The 14,232-nt window shown below is 39.0% G+C and overlaps 1 protein-coding gene across 1 annotated transcript in view; it reads left to right on the top strand.

The window, feature by feature from the left end:
• Positions 1–14,232, top strand: part of KIF6 (kinesin family member 6) — a 355,709-nt gene that overhangs the window by 93,249 nt on the left and 248,228 nt on the right. Inside the window, 1 exon segment of the mRNA XM_003128378.6 lies at positions 7,488–7,617. Coding sequence (XP_003128426.4) covers positions 7,488–7,617 — 130 coding nt within the window.

Genomic DNA, 14,232 nt, shown 5'->3' with positions numbered 1-14,232 from the left:
TATCCATGAGGACTCGGTTCTATCCCTAGCCTCACTCAGTGGCTCAGGGATCCGGGTTGCTGTGAGCTGTGGTTTAGGTTGCAGATGTGGCTCGGATCACATGTTGCTATAGTTATGGTGTTAGGCCGGTGGCTACAGCTCTGATTCGACTCCTAACCTGGAACTTCCATATGCCACAGGTGTGGCTTTAAAAAGCAAAAACAAACAAACACAAAAACAAAGTGGCTGTACCATTTTTGTACTACCACCAGCAATGAATGAGAGTTCTTATTGCTCCACATCTTCCTCAGCATTTGACATGGTCCATGGTCCAGATTTTGGCCATTCTAATAGGTGTATAGTGGTATCATTATTTTTCATTATTTTTAAAATTTGTATTTCCCTGATGACATATGACATTGATCATCTTTTCATGTGCTTATGTGCCATCTGTATATCTTCTTTGGTGAGATGTCTGTTAAGGTTTTTGGCCTATTTTTTAATTGGGGGTTGTTTGTTTTCTTGTTGTTTAGCTTTAAGATTTCTTTGTATATTTTAAAAAGCAGTTCTTTATCAGGTGTGTCTTTTGCAAATGTGTTCTCCCAGTCTGTGGCTTATCTTCTAATTCTTTAAACATTGTCTTTTGCAGAGCAGAAGTTTTTAATTTTAATGAAGTCAGGCTTCAATTATTTCCTTCATAGACCATATCTTTGATACTGTGTCCAAAAAAGCATCTAGGTTTTCGCCTATGTTATCCTCTAGGAGTTTTATAGTTTTGCATTTTACATTTAGGTCTTTGATACATTTTGAGCTAACTTTTATGAATGTTATGAAGTCTATGTCTAGATTCACTTTTTTTTGCATGTGAATGTCCAGTTGTTCTGAGCATCATTCATTGAAGATACTGTTTTTGCATCATTGTATTGCATTGGCTTCCTTGTGAAAGATCAGCTGACTATAGTTATGTTAGTCTCTTTCTGGACTTTGTTCCATTCCACTGATCTATTATTTATCTTTGCTTTCACCAATACTACATGGTCTTGATTCCTGTAGCTTTATAGTAAATCTTGAAGTTAGGTAGTGTTGGTCTTCCAACTTTGTCCTTCTTCAAATTTGTTTTTGCCTTTCCGGGTCTTTTGCCTATCCATGTAAACTTTATAATCATTTTGTCAATATCTGCAAAATAATATGCTGGGATTTTAATTGAGATTTCATTGTATTAGAAATACATTGATAGATCAAGTTGGGAAGGACCAACGTCGACAATTTTGAGTCTTCCTGTCCATAAACATGGAATATCACTATTTACTTATTTGGTTTCTTTTTATCAGAGTTTCATAGTTTTCCTTGTATAGATATTGTGTGTATTTTGTTAGACTTAAATCTAAGTATTTTGGTTTTTTAGGTGCCAGGGTAAATGATTTTTTGTTTTCAATTTCAAATTCCATCTGTTCATTGCTGGTATATAGGAAAGCCATTGAATTTTGTATATTAACTTTGTATCCTTCAGTGGTGCTATAACCACTTATTAGTTCCAGGAATTCTGTCATTCTTTCAGGTTTTTTGCGTAGATCATCATGTCATCTGTGAACAAAGACATCTTTATGTCTTCTTTCCTAACCTGTATACCTTTTATTTCCTTTTCCTGCGTTATTGCATTAACAAGGTCTTCCAGGATACTGTTGAAAAGGAATGGTGAGAGGAGATATCTTTGCCTTGTGCCTGATCTCACTAGAAAAGCTTTGAGTTTCTCACTATTAAATATGATGTTAGCTGTAGGTTTTTAGTAGATAGTCTTTATCAAGTTGAGAAAGATTCCCTCTATTCCAAATTTACTGAGAGTTTTTATTATGAATGGATACTGGATTTTGTCAAATGCTTTTTCAGCATCTAGTAATATGATCACACGATTTTTCTTTTTTAGTCTGTTGATGTGATGGATTATATTGACTGATGCTTGAAGGATGAACCAGCCTTGTATACCTGAAATAATCCCACTTGGTCATGGTGTATAATTCTTTTTACACATTGTTGGACCTCATTTGCTAATACTTTATTGAGGATTTTTGCATCTGTGTTCATGAGAGATTTTAGTGTATGATTTTATTTTTTTTATAATGTCTTTGTCTGGTTTTGGTATAAGGGTAATGCTGCCTAACAGAATGAGTTAGAAAGTATTTTCTCTGTTTCTCTCTTCTGAATGAGATTGTAATAATTGGTATAATTTCTTCCTTAAAAATTTGGTAGAGAACCTGGTGTTTTTAGTAGGCTAAATGAAATAACTCAATCTAAAGTGACTGGTTATATTTTTCATTATCAATAAAAAGTGTAATATTGGATAAAACAAGAAAGAAACGATACATTTGTCAAGCTGCTGGAAAGAGTTTTCAAAATATCTCAATATCTCTCAAGAAGAAAAAGTATCCATTACTTCAGGCCCATTCTGTCTAGGTTAAGACCAACACAAAAATTTATTGCAGGTTTGTAAAACTTTCTTAAGTAATATGTTTCAGCTATTTATATTTTACAGCCGAATTATATGATTGAGATTTGTAATCAATCTAAAGAAAATCTACCTTTGAAATTGTTTACATGAAGGAAGGAAGGCTTCCCTTTACATACTTCTCCTAAAAATTTACATCTCCCCCCAACCCCAATCTTACCTATAGAGGACTTCTGAAAATTTATTGGGGTTTTGGTGGGAAGGAGTTTGAAAAACGCTGACCTAGAGAATATTCTGTTTATTGAAGTGGATGCTGGGACTGTGTGTACAGTGTGTGAAGTTTATTCAGTATTTAGAAGAGCCAGATGGATGCCCTCCCATTTGCATGATGCCGGCCTGCTCCTGCTATCATTCTAAGTCAAGGTAAACTAGACGAGGCTACCTCTAGTCTGTACGGCACCTTTATGTGATGACCAAAAGGCACCCCTGCCGTCTGTTGGAAAATCGTGGTGAACTCTGTTTTCGTTAAAAGATACTTTACTGCCCTCTGACAGGCACGTGTCATATTAAACCTATGAACTTGTGGTGTGAATGGCACCGTCTTGAACATGGGTCTGCACCATCGCCATCACGTGGGGCATGTGCAAATAGAAAAAAGTACTAGAAATCATCTGAGTAGTATTTGCCTATCATATGAAAAAGAGAAACTAGCTTCGTTGTAGTAGAACTCCTGGAGAGTTGCTGTTCAGCAAGTTGGTGGTGTTGGAAGGTTATGGAGGTGGGCGGTGGGCGACGGGGTGGGGAGTGCCTTCATTGACGGCTCCCATTATTGAGAACAAGAGCTTGGCTATCGCTCTTCTCTGTGTCTTCCAGTAAGAAAGCCTAAAAATTCCAACTCCTTCGCCAAATGGAAAAGATTCTCTGTTTACAGAGAAAACACAAAGCTTGCTTCTTCCCCGTCATTAAGCAGGCTGAGTATACTTAGCAGAACTTTTCCACTTAGGGATCCAAGTTAAGGCTATCAGTGACTTTTTACTTGAAATCTAAACATTTTAGAAACATTTGGTAGAGAAAACTATTTGCAGGCTCTTTCAAAAAGAATCGAATAAATAGTTTGGGGGGTTTCCATCTTGGAATTAGGATGTTTATTTAAGAAACTTTAATAAAGCCCTCTTTCAAGTCCATGAAAATTATAGTCAGAATCAAGCGGTGGACTAAGGATTCAGGAAATAGCTATTGATTTGTGAGAGAGCTGCGGGGGTGGGGTGGAGGGGGAGGACCTGGGAAGGAAGCAACTGGATGAGAAATTTTTGCTAATGGTTCTTATTTCCTCCAACTTTGAAAAGCATTCCACCAGCAGCAGAGTTTAAAACATCCTCACTCCCAGATTAGCCCAACTAGATGAGAGGTAGTAATACCCAGCTCAGGCTGTGCTTCTCTGAGCGAAGGCATGAGAATGGGTGGGGCTCACACATTGGTTGCATGGCTGAGTGCAAAGGGGATTTTCAGGGAGGGCAGGCAAGGCAGTAAGGGAAAAGTCCAAAGCCTCATGTCCAAGGGATTGGGCAGAAACCAGGAAAGAGTCTGTCTGAGGAGAAGAACTGGCAAGGGAGACACTGATTGGAGAGAGAAAGTTGTACCACAGAAGGTTCCCAAAAGATGCCAGAGGTGGAGCTTCTTTTAGGGTGCCCACAGATGAGCCTGAAGCAGATAGGGAACCATGAAAGAAGCCAAACAAAATTGGACACTAACTTGCCTTTTCACTTACTTTTAAAAACCTCCAGGGGTAAGAGATCAGGAAATAGTGAGGGAAAGACTATCGGAAAAGAATCAAAGAAATGCGTGCTGATGAGTTACAAAAGAGGGCTGAAAGTTCTGTACAGAAAAAATGGAAGCACATGCAGACTGTATTTTGATCAAAGTGACAAAGCTGGACAAGCACCTGGAAGTTAATGTAGAAGTGTAATAGATCTGAAGTAGCCACACTGCAGATCAAAGGCTCTGAATAATTTAGAAGAAAAAGGTGGCTTTTAGCCAAATGCCTCCGATGACATTTCACACTTTCTACCTTTTATTTCTAACTGTTCTTTGTAATCTTTAATTAGTCACCCAGTTAGATTGTCTAATAAATGAACACTTTTAGAATTCCATATTTGCTTGTTTTCTGCATTTTTTTTATTTCAGTGAATTAATGGTAAGAAGGTTTTGTGTGATGTATCATTTAGATTTTTTGATTCCACAGTGATATAAACCCTGTGTATGTTTAGGAAGATCTATAATCCCCAGCTGAGCTTTAATTATTGCTATGGTTAATGAGTGGCCTAGTTTACCCATCCACTGCATGGTCAAGGAGGTAGAAATAAACTTTCCATGGAAGGACGAGCTTTTTAAAACTTACAGGGACCTTGCCTATTAGTAGATATGGTCCAAAGTGACTTCAGCTCCAACCAATAATATGAGTCACTCTCCCTCTTAGGCTTGGGGTGGACCTAGGTGAAAAGAAACCAGAATGTCTGCCTTGTCTGATTATTAAAGATGAAGTCAGGGGCTCTCAACCTTGGCTATACACTAGAATCACCAGAGGTTTTACGAATTCTCACACCCAGTCTGCACCCCAGAACTATCATGTCAGGATCTCATAGGCACAGTATTTTAAGTTCCACAGGCTGTTCCTGGGTGCAGCCAGGGTAAGAACAACTGGATTCAAGGACACAATGCGGGTGCCAGGCACACTTTTGGTGCCCTGTGCATGGGAGCACCTCCTCTTTGAGTTGTTTCCTGCTCCCCCACCTGTACCTTTGCCGGACTTGCCCAGGATGGTTTTGTGTCTGACTTAGTCTTACAACCAAGTAAGAGCTGGCAAATTTGTTTTTATTCTCATGTTGAAAAAGACAGAACTCTCTTCATTTCTCATTTTTAATGTGCCATCTCATCACTTATTTCATGCTTTTATCTTCCTTCCAATATTACTTCTTTCACCTTTAAGACCGAGAATCTGTGAATTTAGGAAGAATTCTCTGTCCCTAGGGATTGAATTTAGCCAAACCTTCGCGAGCATTTCAGAAGGATCAGGGTGAAAATCAAGCTTAAGGAGTAAAGGGGTTTCCTAAAAATAGAGCACAATTCATCTATTTCAGTTAAAAATGCCTTCATGTTTTCCAAGCATTTTTTAAAAAACTCTTAAGCATTTTTAATAGGCTTACTTACAAGTCTTGTTGAAAAATAAATAAAATGCACCTGTTTTCATTAAGGGACGAGATCTTTTTCCATCTTAGTTGGTATTGTTGAGGGAGACAAAAAGAAGTCCAAAACTTGGCAATGGGGTAACATTATTAATGGCATATTGGTCACAGATGTGCTGGTAGAGCTACTTTTTTCCCCCTGCAATTAGTATTTTTATTTATTTATTTATTTGTTTGTTTACTTATTTTGGCTGCACCCATAGCATGCAGAATTTCCCAGGTCAGGGACTGAACCCCACGCCACAGCAGCAACTCAAGCCACTGCAGTGACAACGCCAGATCCTTAACCCACTGCACCACAAGAGAACTCCCTGCAATTAGTATTTTAAAGGTCCACAAATTACACATTAAAGTCCCAATAACCTCCTCACAAAAAGGAAGGCTGAAAAATTATGGTCTTTGCAAAATGCTCATTTTTAAGGTATTCTAAATGTGTTTTTGTCAGTAGGCAAGTGACATACGTCCACTTGCTCATTACACTTTTAAGGGAGAAATGGTGCTAGATGATGCCAACCTTTACTTCTTCTCATCAGTTCCAAATATTTGGGAACTGGAGGTATACTTGCAATACTTATGAATCATAGATTGCTTTTCCTTAACAATTTTTAAGAAAATCAAGAAGGCAAAACTCGAGGCAGAAGGGAACTTGCCTTTAGTAACTTTATCTATTGAATCTTTAGGCCTTCAAGGCAAGGCTATGCGGAGTTGAGCCAAATCGTGTTCAGTTTCAGGCAATCCTAACCAGACTCCAGGGAGAGTATGGACAAGCTAACTCCCGCAATGGGGTTAGGATTCGTCTGGAAGGAAGTGGTGCTGGCACCAGGATGCCCATGAAGGCAGTTGTAATAGATGAATATAATTCCAGACCTCCAGCTCTCACTGTAAGGATGCAATATAAGGAAAAGTCATGTAGTAACAGAAAAAAAAAAAGGTCAAGAAACACATCTGATAGACATAAAAATAATAATTACAAACTAAAACTGTATTACAAGACCTCTTGAGAATTTTTAACTCCTTTTAATAAGAAAACTAGACAAGGGAATAACTCCTAGAGGGATGATCACTTTTCATCATATTTAAACGGATGAGCTAACACGTTTGAAACTTCATGTAAATTGAAAGTGATATGGGAGTTCCCACTGTGGCTCAGCGGAAATGAACCCCACTAGTATCCATGAAGATGTGGGTTCAGTCCCTGGCCCCACTCAGTGGGTTAAGGATCCGGCATTGCTGTGAGCTTAGGTATAGGTTGCAGATTCAGCTCAGATCTGGTATTGCTGTGGCTGTGGTGTAGGCTGGCTTTGATTCAACCCCTAGCATGGGAACTTCCATATGCTGCACCTGGGGCCCTGAAAAGAAAGAAAAGAAAAGAAAAAGAAAAAGAAAAGAAAGTGATATGAAATTGAACAAAAGGGAAAAATTAGAAGCAGAAAAATTACCTAGGTGAGAAACTGAATCAGATAGGAAAAAAAAAAAAAGATATGGCCAAGTTTCCTGATGTAGATAGAAGGTTATCTATTTGTATTTTTAATTCATGAAGAATATCCATTTTAAAATGCTTTGGTGACATGATGATTGCCAAGATGAGGCTTTAAATCAGGAGCTTGTAATATACTTTTCAGCCCCAAAGCTATTTGATAGTCCTGTCAAGGGAATGTAAGCATTTGATGCTACTCCAGTACTGCCTGCTGTCTTGTGTATTACTTGATTTTATAAATGTAAGACATCTCTACGTACAGCTTTCTAAAAGGAAGCCTGTAAGAAAGACTCGAAGTTCTTTTCATTCTCTAAGTGCCTTATGTTGTGACTTCCCATTTCCCTAGGAAAGTGACAGTGTTGGAGGACCCTGATCAGAATATTCACCTGAAAAACCTGTCTCTTCATCAGGCAACCACAGAGGAAGAAGCTCTGAATCTGCTTTTCTTAGGAGACACCAACAGAATGATTGCAGAGGTAATAAGCTTTTCTCCGAAAGCTGTTTCTGCATGTTATGAATAGAATTTTAGGGACAGCAACAATCTGAAATAATAATCTCATCCAAATCTCATATAGGATAAGGAAACCTAGATCCAGAGAAGTGGGGAAACTTTCCCAAGGTCTTCTGGCTAGTTAGTGAGTAGGGACTAGAATCCAATTTCTTTTAATGTTATATTTTTCAATGTTATACAGATTACTTTGCAGCTAGCCAATGACACCTCATCAAAGGTCTTAATTATAGGAATTTTTGCATAATTTTTGAAGCTTAAAAATGCATAGTTCCCCTTGTGGCGCAGCAGAAAAGAATCTGACAAGTATCCATGAGGATGCAGATTTGATCCCTGGCCTCCCTCAGTGGGTCAGGGATCCAGCGTTGCCGTGAGCTGTGGTGTAGGCTGGCAGCTGAAGCTCTGAGTCAACACCTAGCCTGGAACTTCTATATGCCATGGGAGAGGCACTAAAAAAAAAAAAAAAAAAAAATTTACATCGTTCAGTCTTCCTAATAACCTCTAGTTATCCATATTTTGGCATATGTTTACCCATCCATGTATTTTCATGTATTTATTGAACTAATATTTATAAAGAATTTAGAATAATACGTGGAACATAGGAAGTGCTCTGTGTGTTTGCAGCTATGGTTGGTAGGTCTGGGAACACTGCCATGGTGTCTAATAAAAGTATGTCTCAGGGCAATATTGGGGATATACTCATACTAAAAACTCTTTGTTGTTGATCTGACATTCAAATCTATATGGGTACCTATATTTTAGCTGGGAACCTTCGTCAGGGGCCAGAACTGACCCAGCTTGGTCATGGGCCCTAACCTCAGCCAGTTACTGAGTGGAGATGGAGAGTCACAAAATTCTCTTCCAGTGATACTGCCGTGAGAGGAGTTAAAGTGGTGGTGGTGGTGTGGGAACAGTTCCCCAAACGAACAGCTTGCTACTGTCACTGGCACTTTCCTTTTTAAACCATGCTGCCTGCGTCCCATGCTCTACCTGTCCCTGATAACAAACCACAGGTGAGGACGGTACACTGGGACGATAAGTCGTCCAAAAAGGTCTCCCTCCAGTGACTTTTTTTCTGCCTCATTTTCACCACTTGGAATGCACTGCCTTAAATATAAGGTAGATAAACAGAAACAAAAGTCAGACAGTGAAAGCATGGTGTAGATGCCTATTATTGTGTTGGGCCCTCCGTTTTGTTGTTGTTTTACTAGCTCTGCATCAGTACTTTTCAATAGACTAACAAATACGTTGAGCTTAGGTGCCACATGTGATATGGATTTAAGGATGCTTAAATTATTAGTTTCATTTAAAGAAAGCTGTACATTTTAACTGCAGGATAGCTTCTTTTGTTTACAATATTTTGCGTTTGTGTTTTGCTTCAACATTTTTGCCCAAGCAGTCATCTGCAATGCTCTCATTTGTCACAATGATTGAAGATAAGGAAAAAGGCAGATTAAGAATTAGGGGGTATAATCATGAAAGATCTAACAGACCCCATGAAAAGTCCTCCTCCTCCACACACGCTTTAGTAAATAGCAAACTGAGAGGTGCAGAATAGAGATGGGTCATGCCCACCAAAGAAAGATGAAAAAGGAAAGAATTAGATCCATGAACGCTGTTGGAACACACGTGGGGAAACCCATCCCTGCCCCACTACTGACTTTCCTCTGGTGACACATCCCTACAGAAGTCTCGGCCCCATCCTCACAATTACATCTCCTCATCTTGAACGGTTACAGAGGCTCCTGGCCCCGGTTCACCATGACCTCTCTCAGTTAAAAAGCTTGGCCATTTGCTATTCCAAAGTTATGCCTTAACTTTAGCTGGCTGCATCTTTTCAGACTATTGTTTTATAAAGTTTTGAGTACCTTAAACTTCTTGGTACAAGCTTATCTGTCATGTTCAACCACCTTACAAAATTCCAACCGTCCTTTCCTATTAATGCCTCGTGAGCATTGAACAGTAGTGTAAATAGTTGAAACCCAAAGAAGTCCAGTTCTAATAATTCTGGTTGTGATTACTATAAAATGTATTCGTTGTTTTTCCTGTGTGAAGCCTGACTTTTTTTAAACCAAGTCTAATAGGTTTTGGATGTGTCTGTGCTTGCTTCTATTTTTTCCCTTTGGTAATAGCTCTCATGTTTTATCGAGAACCTGCTCAATAGACTTGGCATTGTTGTAGACACTTCATATATGTATATATTATTTCTGATCTTATTTTATAGATGGAAACTAAGTCTCAAAGAGTTAGACTGCTTGCTCAAGATCACACCACTAGTAGGAGGCAGAGCCAGAGTTCAGCTCTAAGTCTGACCGTTTCAGAAGCTTATGTTCCTTCCTTGTGCCACATTTCACTAGTGCAATAATCAAATTGACATATGTCAGATTTTTCAAATAAGGATACATTTCTAAATTATTTAAAAAGCTTAGCAAAAAAAAAAAAAACAAAACCAGCTTTAGCAAATGTGTAGCACTTCAGTTTCTCTCTTGAATTCGTTGAAAGCAAATACACAAAAATATAAATGAAGAATCACTGTCAATCCCTGGAAATAGTTGATTGTTCAGAGTCTCCAAAGAGGCATGTTTTAGATTATAACCGAGCTGTCAGAATGTAATTTGTCAGCACAGAACAAGCTTACCAGGATAAAAAGAACACACTAATCATTTTTTTTTTTCAAAAAAGATGAGGTTCCCAATTTCCCACTTACACAGAAACATCCAGAAGTTGCCATGGTAACCAGAAAACATTTGCAAAACAAAGTCTGAAAGTAGGGACTGAAGTGGAGTGCTCTTCCCTTTCATGTTCTCCACCCAGAACCAGCGTTTTAAGGAAAAGTTATTAAGCGTAGCTTCATCCTCTTTGGATTTTTAGAACTCACTCTTAAATAATTTCTGTAATCCTACCAGTGTGTTGAGTAAAACCTGATTATGTCCTTGGGGGTAGTAGGCTTTTGCAAAAGTTGACTTGCTGTGCCAGGGAGAATAAATACGGTAAAAACTGAATCGTGAGTGAGCCAATGGCAAAGCCCACCAGGAGCAAGTACGACCTTTTGGTCTTATCTTTGAAATGTTGCTCTCTCGGACCCTTTGCTCAGCCCCACCCACAGTCTAGAGCATTCCACCCCCAAGTATGGCCCAAGGATAGATAACTGGTATTAGGGTACCCCGTGGTTGTCAAAAGATAGAGTTTCTTGGATGCCATATCTGATGGATGGATTCAGATTCTCTGCAGTGGAGCCCAGGAATGTGCATTTTAGCATTTTAAATGTGTTCAGGCACAGTTTGGGGGCAATTTAGGTTTTACCATTAAGAAGATGGTTGAAACCCACTCCCAGAAAAAGGTGTGAGCAGGTCCATATTCTGCACCCTGGCAAACACCATGAGATTTGAAAGTCCTGATGGTTTGGTAGGCAAAAAAAGAAAAAAGTTTTAATTTGCATTTTTGATGACCACATTCTCTTATATCTTTCTGTTTTTGTCCATCTTCCGCTTGTGCTTCTCGTGGAGTGTCAGGGTGGGTCTGGTTGGTTTGTTGATGCCATGAGGGCTGGGACTTGTTCACATCCTCCCCACCCAGAAACAAAGCCTGAGGTATAGTGGGAGCTCAGAAAATACTCATTGAGGGAATGAATGTGAAAGATAATAATTTTCACCTCTGTAATATATTTAGAAAATATTCTCCCCCATTTAATAAATTTTCTTTTAGTTTACATTTAAAAAAAATAATCAATCTTTTTATTTTATGGTTTCTGCTTTGGATGCCATGCTTAGAAAGGCAAGAGCTCACTAATGAATAATTCTTCTTATTAAAATGTGTTTTGTGGAGTTCCTACTGTGGCTCAGTGGTTAATGAACCCAACTAGTATCCATGAGGATGCAGGTTTGATCCCTGGCCTTGCTCAGTGGGTTAAGGATCTGGCATTGCCATGAGCTGTGGTGTAGGCCAGTGGCTACAGCTCCATTTGGACCCCTAGCCTGGGAACCTCCCTACGCCTAGGGTACGGTCCTAAAAAAAAAAAAAAAAAAAAAAAAAGTATTTTGTTGTTTGGAGTTGAAATTTGATGACCAGTTGCATACACACACCACTGTCGCCATTTTGGCCTCAGAGATGGTCATCATCGTGTTGGAACGGATGTTATTAGAGGTTCCTGGAGCACGGGGATCTTACCTGAATCTTGGCCAAAGCTGTCCCAAATTAACGAAATCAGATGCTCCCTCTAGGAGCAATCTCCGTTGATAAAAGCGCCTTTTAAATATTCTTTTTAAAGAGTCATAATGTTGCTCAAAATTGCATAATTAGACTAACACGCCCTTCTTTTACAAGGCAATTTGGAGAAGAGAATAGTGTCTGGGATCCTCTCCACCAAAACCTCATAGTCGTGTGTGCTGTGGGTTGTACTGTCCTGCCCTGCAGATTCATATGCTGAAGTCCTAAACTCTGGTACCTCAGCCTATGATCTTATTGAGAGATAGGGCATTTATAGCAGTAGTCAAGTTAAAGAGGGATCATTAGGGTGGGCCTTAATCTAATATGACTGGTGTCCTTATTAAAATGGGGAAGTCTGGAAACAGACCTGTTTGGAGGGAGTGTGCCATGTAAACCTGAAAAGTCATCCTCAAGCCAAGGAGAGAGGCCTGGAACAGAGCCATCCCTCAAAGCACTCAGAAGGAATAGCCAACCCCTCCAGTACCTTCATTTGGGTCTTCTGGCTTTCAGAACGGTGAGATAGTATATTTCTATTGTTTAAGCCACCCAGTTGGCTGTATTAGAAAGCTAATATGGTGTCCACATAACCTCAGATGTAATTCTTCTATGATTGGTACCTGGTGTCTGTACCTTCATGAATTCAGGAGTGATAATATGCTATTTACAGCAGAACATTTGGAGAGACCCTACAGTTCTCAGCTAGCAACTATTTAAAGGTAAGACTATAGTCCTGTTCAGCTCTATTCTCTCAGCTCCTGGCAACTACATAGTTGGTCAGTCATTAATTTATAAATTTTGTTGTTGTTGTTGAATTGATGTGGAGAAGAAGACCTAGTGATTTCAGGAGAAAAGATCTGGGATCTCGGGCCCAGAATTGGGGGTAGGTATACGGTACATGGAGCCTCTTGGTGAGTACAGAGTACATCACAGATGACTTTGACATTTTAAAATTTAATTTGTGGTACTTCAGACATTTTGGAAGAGGTTACTTTCTAAATAACCAGCCTACCAACAGCGTTTACGGGATTTATAAATTATGTTTCCAGGAGCTATTAGAGTTCTTTCTACCTAATTCTTTGCTTGAAATAAAAAACATACTAAATGCATCCAAACTGTGCTGATGTATTTGTAAGCTCGCAGACTTTGCACACTATCAAACTTTTCGAGTGAATGTATGACCTTGTGGAAGTGCAAAGAGTTGGGAGAGAGGCTGCGAGTGGAGGTTTAGATTTGTACAGTTACTGGAACAGCTGTTGTTGGACCTGAGGACAGCTCAGGAAGGAAGAAAAGAGCAGCTTTACTGTGTGACTGTGTTTGTCAACAGCTCTCTAAGCCTCCATCTCTTTGTGTAGTATGTGCGGAAAACAAGAGAATTTGAGTTGCAATTAGTGTTCCAGAATCATATTCCACTAGACCATTAGAGAGACACTGAATTAACACATCCTCACAGATTTTTGTTGGAAAGCTGTGGAAGCAAAATACATTTGACCCCAGTCTTGTTATAATAAGAATAGAATTCTTTTCTCATTAGGTCCCAATAGGCAGCAAGACGCCTTACCAAATGATGTATTGACAATTCTAACCTCTTCTCTTATCTACTGTATATATGTTACTAGGTGTAGAAAGATGGAAACTTAAATTTTGAGCACTTAGAGTTCCTGTTGTGATTCAATGGTAATGAACCTGACTAGTATCCATGAAGAGGCAGGTTTGATCCTTGGCCTCGCTCAGTTGGTTAAGGATCCAGCATTGCTGTGAGCTGTGGTGTATGTCACAGACATGGCTTGGATCCTGTGTTGCTGTGGCTGTGGTGTAGGCTGGCAGCTGCAGCTCTACTTTGACCCCTAGCCTGGAAAATTCCGTATGCCACACATGCAGCCCTAAAAAGAGAACGAAAAAAAAAAAAAAAAAAAAAAACTTGAGCATTTCTATATTCCAGGCATGTCTCTCTCTTTTTTACATTTTATATATGAGAAATATATAGTCTATCTTAACTAGGAATTGTGTCTTAGCATAGTTTGCATTTTGCTTTCATCTAGTCTGATTAGTGGTATTGCATGAACCATGAGTTTTGAGTCAGAAATTTTTATTAAAATAAATGAAGTGGTACAGTGCAGCCATTATTAGAACATTAAAATGTACTTATTCTATATACATAATTAGAGAAACCCAAGCTTCTTGGCTATAAAAATTTAGCTTCCGAGTTTCTTCTAATCTTTAAAATTCTGACTTCTGATTACATAGCAGAAGAAGGTAATTTTTACTCTTCTCCCTGTTATTGAAATTCACCAACAACAGCAACATAAAATGAAAAATAGAAGTGGGAAAAGCCATCTTCAGTGAAATAAGGAAATAGCCATAACCTCAAACCATAAGG

This window comes from Sus scrofa, chromosome 7 (assembly GCF_000003025.6).
Source record: "Sus scrofa isolate TJ Tabasco breed Duroc chromosome 7, Sscrofa11.1, whole genome shotgun sequence".
Lineage (NCBI taxonomy): Eukaryota > Metazoa > Chordata > Mammalia > Artiodactyla > Suidae > Sus > Sus scrofa.
Note: the sequence above shows the minus strand (reverse complement) of the source record. Positions and strands in the feature narration are given on the sequence as shown.